The sequence below is a fragment of the Schistocerca gregaria genome, unplaced genomic scaffold, assembly GCF_023897955.1.
Source record: "Schistocerca gregaria isolate iqSchGreg1 unplaced genomic scaffold, iqSchGreg1.2 ptg000333l, whole genome shotgun sequence".
Taxonomy (NCBI): domain Eukaryota; kingdom Metazoa; phylum Arthropoda; class Insecta; order Orthoptera; family Acrididae; genus Schistocerca; species Schistocerca gregaria.
This window is the reverse complement of record NW_026061799.1, coordinates 5,555,641-5,569,179: the sequence shown is the minus strand read 5'-3', so window position 1 is coordinate 5,569,179 and position 13,539 is coordinate 5,555,641. Positions and strand designations below refer to the sequence as shown.

Here is a 13,539-nt window from a genome sequence, read left to right as displayed (position 1 = left end):
GATACACCTGCTAAGTGCAGTGAAAAAATAGCTAGATCTACAGATGCACCCCCGTGTGCAATAGCTCCTGCTAGAGGAGGGTAAACTGTTCATCCTGTACCAGCACCATTATCTACTATAGAAGATGTAAGAAGAAGGGTTAGTGAAGGTGGTAGTAATCAAAAACTTATATTATTTATTCGTGGAAATGCTATATCTGGTGCACCAATTATTAGTGGAACAAGTCAATTACCAAATCCACCAATTATAATAGGTATTACTATAAAGAAAATTATTACGAATGCGTGAGCTGTAATAATAACATTATAAATCAGGTCATCCCCAATTAGAGATCCGGGTTGGCCAAGTTCAGCACGAATAAGTATTCTTAATGATGTTCCTACTATTCCTGCTCATGCTCCAAATATGAAGTATAAAGTACCAATGTCCTTATGGTTTGTTGAGAATAATCATTTTTGCGGTAAGATGGCTGAATTTTAGGTGGTAGACTGTAAATCTACTTATGAGATGTTTTCTCTCTTATCATATTTAGGTCTTATATTCAATTATGATTCTAGACTGCAATTCTAGAGGTGTAAAATTTTACTAAGGCCTAAAAGATTATTCTTTTAATTATAACTTTGAAGGTTATTAGTTTGATTAACTTAAGTCCTTAGTATAATGAAATTAAGGTTGATGTTGAAATCAATCCTATTGTTGAAATTATTACTGTTATAGGAAGAATGATTCTTGATTTTTGGGACTTTATCTTTATAGATCACGAATTTTCTGTGTATGATATAATTAGAGCTGAGAATCTAATACGTATATAGTAGTAGAGTGTAATTGTAGTTAATACAACTATAATAGTTATAATAGTTGTTATATTGTTTTCTATTAATGATTGTATTACAATTCATTTTGGTAAGAATCCAAGGAATGGTGGTAGTCCACCTAAAGATAATAAAGATAAGAATATTATGAATTTAATTTCGGTTTTTATATTTCTGGCTGAATAAATTTGATTTATGAAAAATAAATTTATTTGCTTAAATAATAAAACTATAATTAATCTTAATAGTGAGTAAATAATGAAGTATAGTTCTCAGATGTTTTCTCTGACTGTTAATGATCTAATTATTCAACCTAGATGTCTGATTGATGAATATGCTAAAAGTTGTCGTAAGGATGTTTGATTTAAACCTCCTATTGCCAAAATAATAATTCTTAAGATAATAATTGTTCAAATAAAAGTTCTTAATTGAATACAATAAGATAAGACCATTATTGGGGCGATTTTTTGTCATGTTATTAATGTTAAACAATTATTTCATCTTGATTCTCCTTTAACTTCTGGAAATCAGAAATGGGAAGGTGCAGCTCCAATCTTTAATAATAGTCTAGATCTAATTATTATTGATGGGATAAATTCTGTTTCCCATCCCATGGGATATTTTATTTGAATCAGCAAAATTGAAAATAATAATATTGTCGATGCTATTGCTTGGACAATAAAATATTTAATTGATGATTCATTTATTATTATATTTTTATTTCTTGTTAGGAGCGGAATAATTGAAAGTAAGTTGATCTCAAGTCCTATTCAAACCCCAAATCAGGAATTTGATGAAATGGACAGGATCGTTCCTATCATTAATGTTGATAGGAAGAGAAGTTTTGTAGAGTTGTTGGTCATTAAAAAGGAGAGGATTGATACCTCTATAAATGGGGTATGAACCCATTAGCTTGTTTAGCTTACCTTTTTACATTAAGGTGTATGATGCACGTTAGTTTTTGATACTAAAGGAGGTAGTTTAATTCCATCTTATGTAATTTTAATGAAGGTAATTTTATTTACTTTATTTACCCTATCAAGGTAACCCTTTAATCAGGCACTTCATTTATTTAATATATAAATCGAAAGTTTTTTTTGAAATTCTTTTATGTATTATTTTGTTTCATTAGGATTAATTTATCCTGCTCATTTTATTTTTTATATATATATATATAATAAATAATTTATATTAATATATTACATTTAATTGAAATTAAAGTATTAAAAAGTTCATCTTACCATTATCAATTGATTATTTTAATGCAATTATTTACCTAGGATTATAGCTACTTATGTTTTTAGCTTAAAATAGGTTATTATAATATAATAAATATAATATGTAATTTAATATTTAATATTATTATAATTGGATATAATAAATAAAATTATTAATTTAAATGTAAAATATTATAATTAATATAATTATTTATATCCAATAGGAATTCAACCCTTTAACCCTATACAAATTCCATTACTTAATACAGCTATTCTTTTAGCATCAGGAGTAACAGTAACATGAGCACATCATAGTTTAATGGAATCTAATCATACTCAAGCACTACAAGGATTATTCTTCACAGTGTTATTAGGACTATACTTTACAATACTTCAAGCATATGAATATTGAGAAGCACCTTTTACCATTGCAGATGCAGTTTATGGATCAACATTCTTTGTTGCAACAGGATTCCATGGTTTACACGTAATTATTGGAACAATCTTTTTATCAACATGTCTACTTCGACACTCAATAAATCAATTTTCACCAAGACATCACTTTGGATTTGAAGCAGCAGCATGATACTGACACTTCGTAGACGTAGTATGATTATTCTTATATATCTCTATTTATTGATGAGGTAGATAATTGTTTTTCTAGTATAAATAGTACATTTGACTTCCAATCAGAAAGCTTGATATAAATCAAGAAAAACAATTCTAATTCTATCAACAAGAGTTTTCATTATATTTATTATTCCAATAATTGTTATGATCCTGGCAACAACACTATCAAAAAATTAATTAATGATCGAGAAAAAAGATCACCATTTGAATGTGGGTTTGATCCAAAAAGATCAGCACGAATACCATTCTCAATACGATTCTTCCTAATCGCAGTAATCTTTTTAATTTTTGATGTAGAAATTGCACTAATTCTACCAATTGTAATTATTTTTAAAACTTCAGACATCATAATCTGAACAGTATCAACAATATTTTTTATTCTAGTTCTATTAGGAGGACTATACCATGAATGAAACCAAGGAGCATTACAATGAGCAGAATAAAGGGTTGTAGTTAAATATAACATTTGGGTTGCATTCAAAAAGTATTGATATTATCAATCAACCTTAAATAGAATAAGAAGCGAAATATTGCAGTCAGTTTCGACCTGGAAGATTGGTATGTACTACCCTTATTCTTATTAATTGAAGCCAAAAAGAGGCGTATTACTGTTAATAATATAATTGAACTATAATAGTTCCAATTAAGGAAATGTAAAGCCAATATGAAAGCTGCTAACTTTTTATATTAGCGGTTAAACTCCGTTAACATTTCTAAAATTTATATAGTTTAAATAAAACATTACATTTTCACTGTAAAAATAATATATCTATATTTATAAATACTTAAAAGTAAAAATACTTCCTTAACATCTTCAGTGTCACGCTCTAATTATAAGCTATTTAAGTAAACGAAAAACAATATTACCAAAATAAATATTCAAAAAATAAAAAGTTAAAAGATAAATCTTGAGATTAGAATCATATCAACCTTGAATATAACCAATTAAATAAATAAATAATCTATATAAACCTTGACCACCAAGTAATTCACCTCAACCATAATCAAATGACTTAGATGAATAATAACCTATTTTTAAAGGAATATATCTAATAAACTTAGTTGAAAGAAAAGGTATAAATCATATAGAACCAGCAAATCTAACAAAAGAAAGTATACTTTAAGAAAATAAATTATGAGAAAAATCAAAATTAGATATAAGATAACCTAAATAAGCACCTAAAATAACAACTGTAATAGTTAAAAACTTTAAATAATAAGGTAAAGCAATCACATGAGGAATAGGGAAAATTAATCAAGATAAAAGACTACCACCAAAAACAGCAACAAACAATAGACCAATTATTCCAAATGAAATATAATAACCCTTATCATCAAAAGAAAATCTAGAATAAAAATTATTATCACCAGATATTGAATAATAAAACAAACGAAAAGAATAAGAAGCAGTTAAACCAGTAGAAAAAAAATAAAGAAAAAAAATTAAACAATTAATTCATCTTAAACAAACCATCTCAAGAATTAAATCCTTTGAATAAAATCCCGCTAAAAAAGGTATTCCACACAAAGATAAACTAGAAACATTAAAACAAACAGAAGTTAAAGGTATGAAATTAACAATTGATCCTATAAAACGAATATCCTGAGAATCCTTCAAATTATGAATTATTGAACCTGCACATATAAATAATAATGCCTTAAATAAAGCATGAGCCAATAAATGAAAAAATGCAAGCTTTAGATAACCTATAGCCAAAATTCTTATTATTAAACCAAGTTGTCTTAAAGTAGAAAGAGCAATAATCTTCTTTAAATCAAACTCAAAATTAGCGCCCAATCCAGCCATAAATATAGTTATACAACCAATTAAAAGTAAAAATCAACCACAATTATAAGTATCCAATATTGGTCTAAAACGAATTAATAAATAAACACCAGCAGTAACAAGAGTAGAAGAATGAACTAAAGCAGAAACAGGAGTAGGAGCTGCTATAGCAGCAGGAAGTCATGAAGAGAAAGGAATCTGAGCTCTCTTAGTTATAGCTGCTAAAACAATTAATATAGTAATGAGCTTTATTTCAAAAGAATTAGAAATAAAATCATAATAATAAATATAATTTCAACCACCAAAATTTAACATTCATGCAATAGAAATTAAAATAGCAACATCACCAATACGATTAGAAAGTGCAGTTAATATACCAGCACTATAATATTTTACATTTTGATAATAAATAACTAAACAATAAGAAACTAAACCTAAACCATCTCAACCTAATAAAATTCTAATTAAATTAGGACTAATAATTAAAAAACCTATAGAAAGAATAAATATTAAAACAATAATAATAAAACGATTTATATTCTTTTCACCAGATATATAATCCTCTCTATAATAAAAAACCAAAGAAGAAATATATATAACAAAAGATATAAAAATAAGAGATATTCAATCCAAAATTAAAGTTATAACAACTATAGGACCATTTAAATTGAAAAGCTCTCACTCAACAAAAACTCTATAATCAATTATTAAATAATAAATACCTAAAATAAAAATTATAGTTCTCGAAATAAACAAAGAAAAAAAACTCAAAGAACAAATAGAAAATAAATTCACGGCCTAAGATGAAAAACTTCATATCATTGATTCCACAAAACAATATTTTTAATTAAAATACTTAAGCAAACTAAACAAAGAAATATTCACCCTTTAAACAGAGAATATTTAAAGGCAATCAATGTAAAAGTAAAAGATGATATTCACGAAAATAACCAAGAGAACAAGTATAAACACCAGAATAATAATTCCCATGCTGAGAATAAGAATATATATACAAAGTATAAACAGCTCTAAAAAAAGATAAAAAAATCAAAGCAAAGAATCTAAAAGAAGATCAAGATATAATTCTATTTAATAATCTAATTTCACCTACCAAATTTAAAGAAGGAGGAGCAGCCATATTTGATGATCTTAAAAGAAATCATCATAAAGCCATTCTTGGCATCAAATTAATTATACCCTTGTTAATTAATAATCTTCGTCTACCTAAACGTTCATAAATAATATTAGATAAACAAAATAAACCAGAAGAACATAAACCATGACCAACCATTAGAGAAAGAGAACCTACACAACCTCATCAATTCATAGTCATCAATCCACCAATAACCATTCTTATATGAGCAACAGAAGAATATGCAATTAAAGACTTTAAATCAACCTGACGAAAACAAATAAATCTTACAATAACACCCCCAGATAAACCTAAAGACAATCAAAAATAATTAAACTTTAAACCCAAATAAGAAATAACCTTTATAACACGAAAAATACCATAACCACCTAACTTTAATAAAACACCAGCAAGAATTATTCTACCTGAAATAGGGGCCTCTACATGAGCCTTAGGAAGTCATAAATGAACCAAAAACATAGGTATCTTAACTAAAAAAGCCAAAATTATAAATACATAAAACATAAAATAATAAGAACCAAAATCAACCAATAAAGGAAAATATAAAGTATTAGAAAAATCATAAACCTTAAATAAAACTAATAATAAAGGTAATCTAGCAACCAAAGTATAAAAAATTTAATAAACACCAGCCTGCAAACGCTCAGGTTGATAACCCCAACCCAAAATTAAAAGTAAAGTAGGAACTAATCTAGCCTCAAAAAAAATATAAAAAGAAAGAAGACTTAATGTAGCAAATGAACAATAAAGCATAATTATTAAAATCAAAACCATAAAAACAAAAAAATTAGAATGATATGAACTTAAATAAACTGAACCTCTAGCAGTGATTATTAAAGAACAAATCCAAAAACTAAGTAAAATTAAACTAAAAGAAAAATAATCAATACCAAAATAATATCTAATTATATTCAAATCAGCATATGAATAAACACAAATTATAAAAACAAAACCCGACAGAAACATTAAAGAATGAACCGACCATCAACAATTATTTAATAAACAAAGAGGGATCAAAAAAATAGTTATAAATAAATACTTTAACATAAAGATAAACCAAAAGAATTAAAAAAATCATTACCATGAGAACGAATTATTGAAACTAAAATAGAAAGACCTAAAGCACCCTCACAAACAGAAAAAACTAAAAAAATAACAGGAAAAAAATAATCATAATCAAACTCAATAAGAAAAACAATAACTAACATAAATAAAGAAAGAACAATATATTCTAATCTCAAAAGAACCATTAATAAATGTTTACGTTTAGAAGAAAAAACATAAACACCAGCAAAATAAATCAATAAAGAAGTAAAAATAGAGAATATAAACATTAGTTTTAATAGTTTAAAAAAAACGCCGGTCTTGTAAACCGGAAATAAGTCCAGCCCCCACTTTTAAAACTTCAGAGGTGGAAAAGCTTCCATCATCGGTCCCCAAAACCGGTATTTTAAATAAACTAACCCCTGAAATGATCAAAATAATAATTATATCATTATCAAATGTAATAAATATTAATTTTATTAAATTAAGACACCCAATATCAATAATGCTTTTTATTATCCTTCAAACCTTCCTAGATGGATTAATAACAGCAACAATAATAGAAAGATATTGATTATCATATATTTTATTTTTAACATTTCTTGGTGGTATACTAGTATTATTTATTTACATTACAAGAATTGCATCAAACGAAATATTTCAGCCTAAATCAATCACTATAATTATTACATTAATAATGTGAGTATTTATCATATTAATATTAATTATTCTAGATATATCTATATTTATAGACTTTTTCAAAAACACCGAAACTATAAATATTGATAATTCAATCAATTATCAAGAAATAACAATATCTTTAGAAAAATTATATAATAGACCAACATTCATTATTACAATAATAATAATAATTTATTTATTTTTAGCACTACTAGCAGTTGTTAAAATCACCAATATTAATCAGGGACCTATTCGTAAAATAAGATAATTACTAATGAATAAACCCTTACGATTAAGACATCCTTTATCTAAAATTATTAATAACTCTTTAATTGACTTATCTGCCCCAACAAATATTTCATTTTGATGAAATTTTGGATCCCTATTAGGGTTATGTTTGGTAATTCAAATCGTAACTGGACTATTTTTAGCTATACATTATACATCAAATATTGAAATAGCATTCAGTAGTGTAGTACACATCTGCCGAGACGTAAATAATGGTTGAATTATCCGAACCTTACACGCAAATGGAGCATCTATATTTTTTATTTGTATTTACTTACATGTAGGACGGGCATTTACTATGGATCTTATATATATATACATACCTGAATAATTGGTACAGTGATTTTATTTTTAGTTATAGCAACTGCATTTATAGGATATGTCTTACCCTGAGGCCAAATATCTTTTTCAGGTGCAACAGTAATTACTAATTTATTATCAGCAATCCCATACTTAGGAACAGATTTAGTCCAATGAGTATGAGGAGGATTCGCTGTTGATAATGCAACATTAAATCGATTCTTCACATTCCCTTTTGTATTACCATTTATTATTGCTGCTATAGCAGCAATTCATTTATTTTTTCTTCACCAAACAGGATCTAATAATCCTCTTGGACTAAATGGAGATATTGAAAAAATTCCATTCCATCCATACTTTACCTTTAAGGATTCTATTACATTTGTAATAATAACATCATTATTAATTATACTATGTTTAATTAATCCTTACCTATTAGGAGATCCAGATAACTTTGTACCTGCCAACCCATTAGTAACACCAGTTCACATTCAACCAGAATGATATTTCCTATTTGCATATGCAATTCTACGATCTATCCCTAATAAGTTAGGAGGTGTTATTGCATTATTTTTATCAATTAGAATCTTAATAATTTTACCATTTTATAATAAAACACCATTCCGAGGCATTCAATTTTACCCTATTAATCAAATTTTATTCTGAATTATAGTAGTTGTTGTATGCTTACTAACGTGAATTGGTAAACGACCTGTTGAAGAACCTTATATTATAACAGGTCAAATCTTAACAATTATTTACTTCACATATTTCTTAATTAATGTCCATGTCGCAAACGCATGAGATAAATTAATTAAGGAATAAAGTTAATTAGCTTAGGAAAAGCATATGTTTTGAAAACATAAAATTAGAAGTTTAACTCTTCTATTAACTTTTCTCAAAAAATTTCACTAAACAAATGAGATAAATAAAATCTTTAAACCAACAAAGAAAATAAAAAAATTCAAAGATAAAGGTAAAAAACTTTTTCAAGCTAAGTACATTAATTTATCATAACGGAACCGTGGTAATGTTCCATGAACCCAAATAAAACCAAAAGATATAATAGCAAGCTTAATAAAAAATATAAAAGAATAAAAATCACCGCCCAAAGAAATTAAAGCCAATAACATTCTTATGAAGACAATTCTAGTATATTCAGCTAAAAAAATTAAAGTAAAACCACCCGCACCATACTCAATATTAAATCCTGAAACTAACTCAGATTCCCCTTCAGCAAAATCAAAAGGAGTACGATTAGTTTCAGCTAAGCAAGAAGCAAAACAAGCTAAAGCTAAAGGAAAAGAAATAATAATAAATCAACAATAAAGCTGATAGTTTATAAAATCAAACATATTAAAACTACCAATTAAAATAATTAAAGACAATAAAATTAAAGCTAAACTAACTTCATAAGAAATTGTTTGAGCAACAGAACGAAGAGAACCTAATAATGAATAATTTGAATTAGAAGATCAACCAGCAATTATAACAGTATAAACACCTAATCTAGTACAACATAAAAAAAATAAAAATCCATAAGAAAAAGAACACATATAAGTTAAATAAGGAAAAATTACTCAAACGGCTAAAGAAATCATTAAATTAAAAACAGGGGAAAAATAATAAAGTAGGTAATTAGATATAATAGGAATTGGCTGCTCCTTACAAATTAACTTAATAGCATCTCTAAATGGCTGAGGAATTCCAACAAAACCTACCTTATTTGGACCCTTTCGAATCTGAATATAACCTAAAACCTTACGCTCTAATAAAGTTAAAAAGGCAACACTAATTGAAACACAAATAACCAATAAAAGAAAATTCAAAATAAATATAAATAAATCATAAAGTATCAATACTATTTGTAGAAAAAATCTACATAAATGAATTCTAAATTCAACACATTAATCTGTCAAAATAGTAAATAAATTAATATTAATCAATATAACAAAAAATATTTTAACCATATGGTCCTTTCGTACTAATATGGATTAACAATCTTAGGATAGAAACCGACCTGGCTCACGCCGGTCTGAACTCAGATCATGTAAGAATTTAAAGGTCGAACAGACCTAATCATTGGGCTCCTGCACCCAAAATTTTTCTTAATCCAACATCGAGGTCGCAATCTGCTTTGTCGATATGAGCTCTCAAAAACAATTACGCTGTTATCCCTAAGGTAACTTAATCTTATGATCATAAATTATGGATCAAAATAACAAACATAAATAAATGATATAATAATGAAGAGTTTATCTATTCTTCATGTCACCCCAACAAAACATCATCATTAAATATAGAAAGACAAACAAAAAACTATATAAAAGTAAAATGTCAAGCTCTATAGGGTCTTCTCGTCCTAAAGAAGAATTTAAGCCTTTTGACTCAAAAGTTAAATTCAAAAATTTATTAAGAGACAGTTGATTTCTCGTCAAGCCATTCATTCCAGCCACTAATTAAGAGACTAATGATTATGCTACCTTTGCACGGTCAAAATACCGCGGCTCTTTAAAAATACGCTCAGTGAGCAGGCCAGACCTCAAAATATAAACAAGAGGACATGTTTTTGATAAACAGGCGGAAATCAATTTTGCCTAGTTCCTTATAATAAGTTCACAAGGTAAAAATTTCATACAAATAAATATACTAATTCTATCATTATTACAAAAATTTTAAAATTAAATTAATAATCTTAATAAAAAACCTAAAATATTTATAAAATCAAAATAAAAAATAATGAACTAAAACGTAATCTTAAAGATAGCTGGTTTAAAGCTTACTATTATATTTCTATAAAATAAATTATAGGTTATTAACTTCAAAGCTTATCCCTTAAAGAATAAATAAGTTAATATTTTTACTTAAAAATTAAATAAAAACAAATAACTTTAAAAAATTAAATTTTTTCTTAAGAAACTAGATATCTTGGGAAACGATTAACATCTCATTTCTATAAATAATTTAATAATAATTATGATACATTAACTATAAATTATTTATAAATCAACCCAAATCGAGACAAGTAAAATAAATACTAAAATTTTGATAAACCCTGATACAAATGGTACAATAAATAAAATCTACTTAAAAAAATTTAAAATAATATTTCATAAAACACTTACATTACCAATAAACTATAATTTAAAAAATCAATTCTATAAAATATACTAAGACAAAAATACAATAAAATTATTTATATTAAATAATTAAATAAACAAAAAATAAATATAATAAAATAAATAATCAAGATATCCTGATTTGCACAGAAAAATTTTCAGTGTAAATGAAACACTTTACTAATAAGTTATATCTTGAAACTCTTCCTAGATACACTTTCCAGTACATCTACTATGTTACGACTTATCTCATCTAAATTGAAGCTACTTTAAAATAAAATAGAATAATCAATAATGAGAGCGACGGGCGATGTGTACACATCTCAGAGCCAATATCAGTTAAATTAAATAAATTAAATTACTATCAAATCCACCTTCATTAACAGTATTTCACTATCAAATCCGTTATAAACAAAAACCTATTGTAACCCACCTCCTCTTAACTATAAGCTGCACCTTGACCTGAAATATTTTATAATTATAAATCTTGAGAATTATAACTCTAAAAAGATTCTCTGATAACAGAAATATACAAACAAATAAATTGAGTAGAGTAAATCGTGTATTATCAATCATGGGGTAGGTTCCTCTGAATGGAATGAGATACCGCCAAATTCTTTGGGTTTAAAGACCTTAACTAATAGTACCCTGGTAAATATAATTAACATTTAAAATAATAGGGTATCTAATCCTAGTTTATTATTTAAATTTCACAGATTCATAAAAAGGGCCACAAATAAATTTTAACATTTCACCTTACAAATTTATATTTCAACCCTAATAATATAAACAACTGTTTTAACCAATAATATTCACTTGTATCAATCGTATAACCGCGGCTGCTGGCACGAATTATGCCGATACTAAATCAATTGCTAAATCCAAAATCACTTGATAATTAAATCAAATTACTGGAAAAAGAACATTTAGTCTAACAAAACTTACATATAATACAAAGAAAATGTGAATAAACAAGCAAGAATAAAACTTTTAAAAATAAAAAATAAGAAAATTTTAAATCTATTAATTCAGGAAAAAATAAAAGATTCAAATATTTAAAGAAAAAAAAAAAGAAAAAAACCACAAACATTAACAAAAAAAAAAAAGAAACGCCCCTACGTATGACCACAAGAACTTCTCTATTATATATAATTAAAGATTAATATGGAACATGTATAGCAATAAATGTATTATATTCTTTCTTATTTAATCTTTCTTTTCACTAATAAATTAAGAAAGATTAAATAATATAATAAATATATTTTATAAAATTATGTAATTTAATATAATATGTTATTAATATGAATTCTTTTTTTTTATTAAGTTAACTTTCATATATATTAGTTAAATAATCTAATTATAGATAATTTACATAATTATATTATTATAATTAATATAATTATTTATATTAATTATAATATTTTATATTTAAATTAATAATTTTATTTATTATATCCAATTATAATAATATTAAATATTAAATTACATATTATTATATATATTATATTATAATGACCTATTTTAAGCTAAAAACATAAGTAGCTATAATCCTAGGTAAATAATTGCATTAAAATAATCAATTGATAATGGTAAGATGAACTTATAATACTTTAATTTCAATTAAATGTAATATATTAATATAAATTATTTATTATATATATATATATATAAAAATAAAATGAGCAGGATAAATTAATCCTAATTAAACAAAATAATACATAAAAGAATTTCAAAAAAAAACTTTCGATTTATATATTAAATAAATAAAGAGCCTGATTAAAGGGTTACCTTGATAGGGTAAATAAAGTAAATAAAATTACCTTCATTAAAATTACATAAGATAGAATTAAACTACCTCCTGTAGTATCAAAAACTAACGTGCATCATACACCTTAATGTAAAAAGGTAAGCTAAACAAGCTAATGGGTTCATACCCCATTTATAGAGGTATCAATCCTCTCCTTTTTAATGACCAACAACTCTACAAAACTTCTCTTCCTATCAACATTAATGATAGGAACGATCCTGTCCATTTCATCAAATTCCTGATTTGGGGTTTGAATAGGACTTGAGATCAACTTACTTTCATTTATTCCGCTCCTAACAAGAAATAAAAATATAATAATAAATGAATCATCAATTAAATATTTTATTGTCCAAGCAATAGCATCGACAATATTATTATTTTCAATTTTGCTGATTCAAATAAAATATCCCATGGGATGGGAAACATAATTTATCCCATCAATAATAATCAGATCTAGACTATTATTAAAGATTGGAGCTGCACCTTTCCATTTCTGATTTCCAGAAGTTATAGGAGCATCAAGATGAAATAATTGTTTAACATTAATAACATGACAAAAAATCGCCCCAATAATGGTCTTATCTTATTGTATTCAATTAAGAACTTTTATTTGAACAATTATTATCTTAAGAATTATTATTGGGGCAATAGGAGGTTTAAATCAAACATCCTTACGACAACTTTTAGCATATTCATCAATCA

The 13,539-nt window shown here is 25.7% G+C and overlaps 1 protein-coding gene, 3 long non-coding RNA genes and 1 pseudogene across 5 annotated transcripts in view; 3 read left to right on the top strand and 2 right to left on the bottom strand.

The window, feature by feature from the left end:
• Window positions 1–13,539, top strand: part of LOC126306445 (NADH-ubiquinone oxidoreductase chain 5-like) — a 325,608-nt pseudogene that overhangs the window by 139,628 nt on the left and 172,441 nt on the right.
• The window catches only part of LOC126306477 (uncharacterized), a 254,518-nt gene that overhangs the window by 74,784 nt on the left and 166,195 nt on the right, over window positions 1–13,539 (bottom strand). The gene's annotated exons all lie outside the window — the stretch shown is intronic.
• The window catches only part of LOC126306492 (uncharacterized), a 267,731-nt gene that overhangs the window by 119,262 nt on the left and 134,930 nt on the right, over window positions 1–13,539 (top strand). The gene's annotated exons all lie outside the window — the stretch shown is intronic.
• LOC126306491 (uncharacterized) overlaps window positions 1–13,539 on the top strand; it is a 130,212-nt gene that overhangs the window by 100,578 nt on the left and 16,095 nt on the right. The gene's annotated exons all lie outside the window — the stretch shown is intronic.
• On the bottom strand, window positions 3,839–4,991 carry LOC126306465 (NADH-ubiquinone oxidoreductase chain 5-like). Its single transcript, XM_049992059.1, has one exon. The coding sequence runs from the start codon at window positions 4,464–4,466 to the stop codon at window positions 4,116–4,118; it is 351 nt and encodes a 116-aa protein (XP_049848016.1). The 5' UTR covers window positions 4,467–4,991; the 3' UTR covers window positions 3,839–4,115.

What these genes read in the sequence shown, in the direction of transcription:
- LOC126306465 (XM_049992059.1), bottom strand. Translation starts at nt 4,466, where the DNA reads ATGGCTGGATTGGGCGCTAATTTTGAGTTTGATTTAAAGAAGATTATT.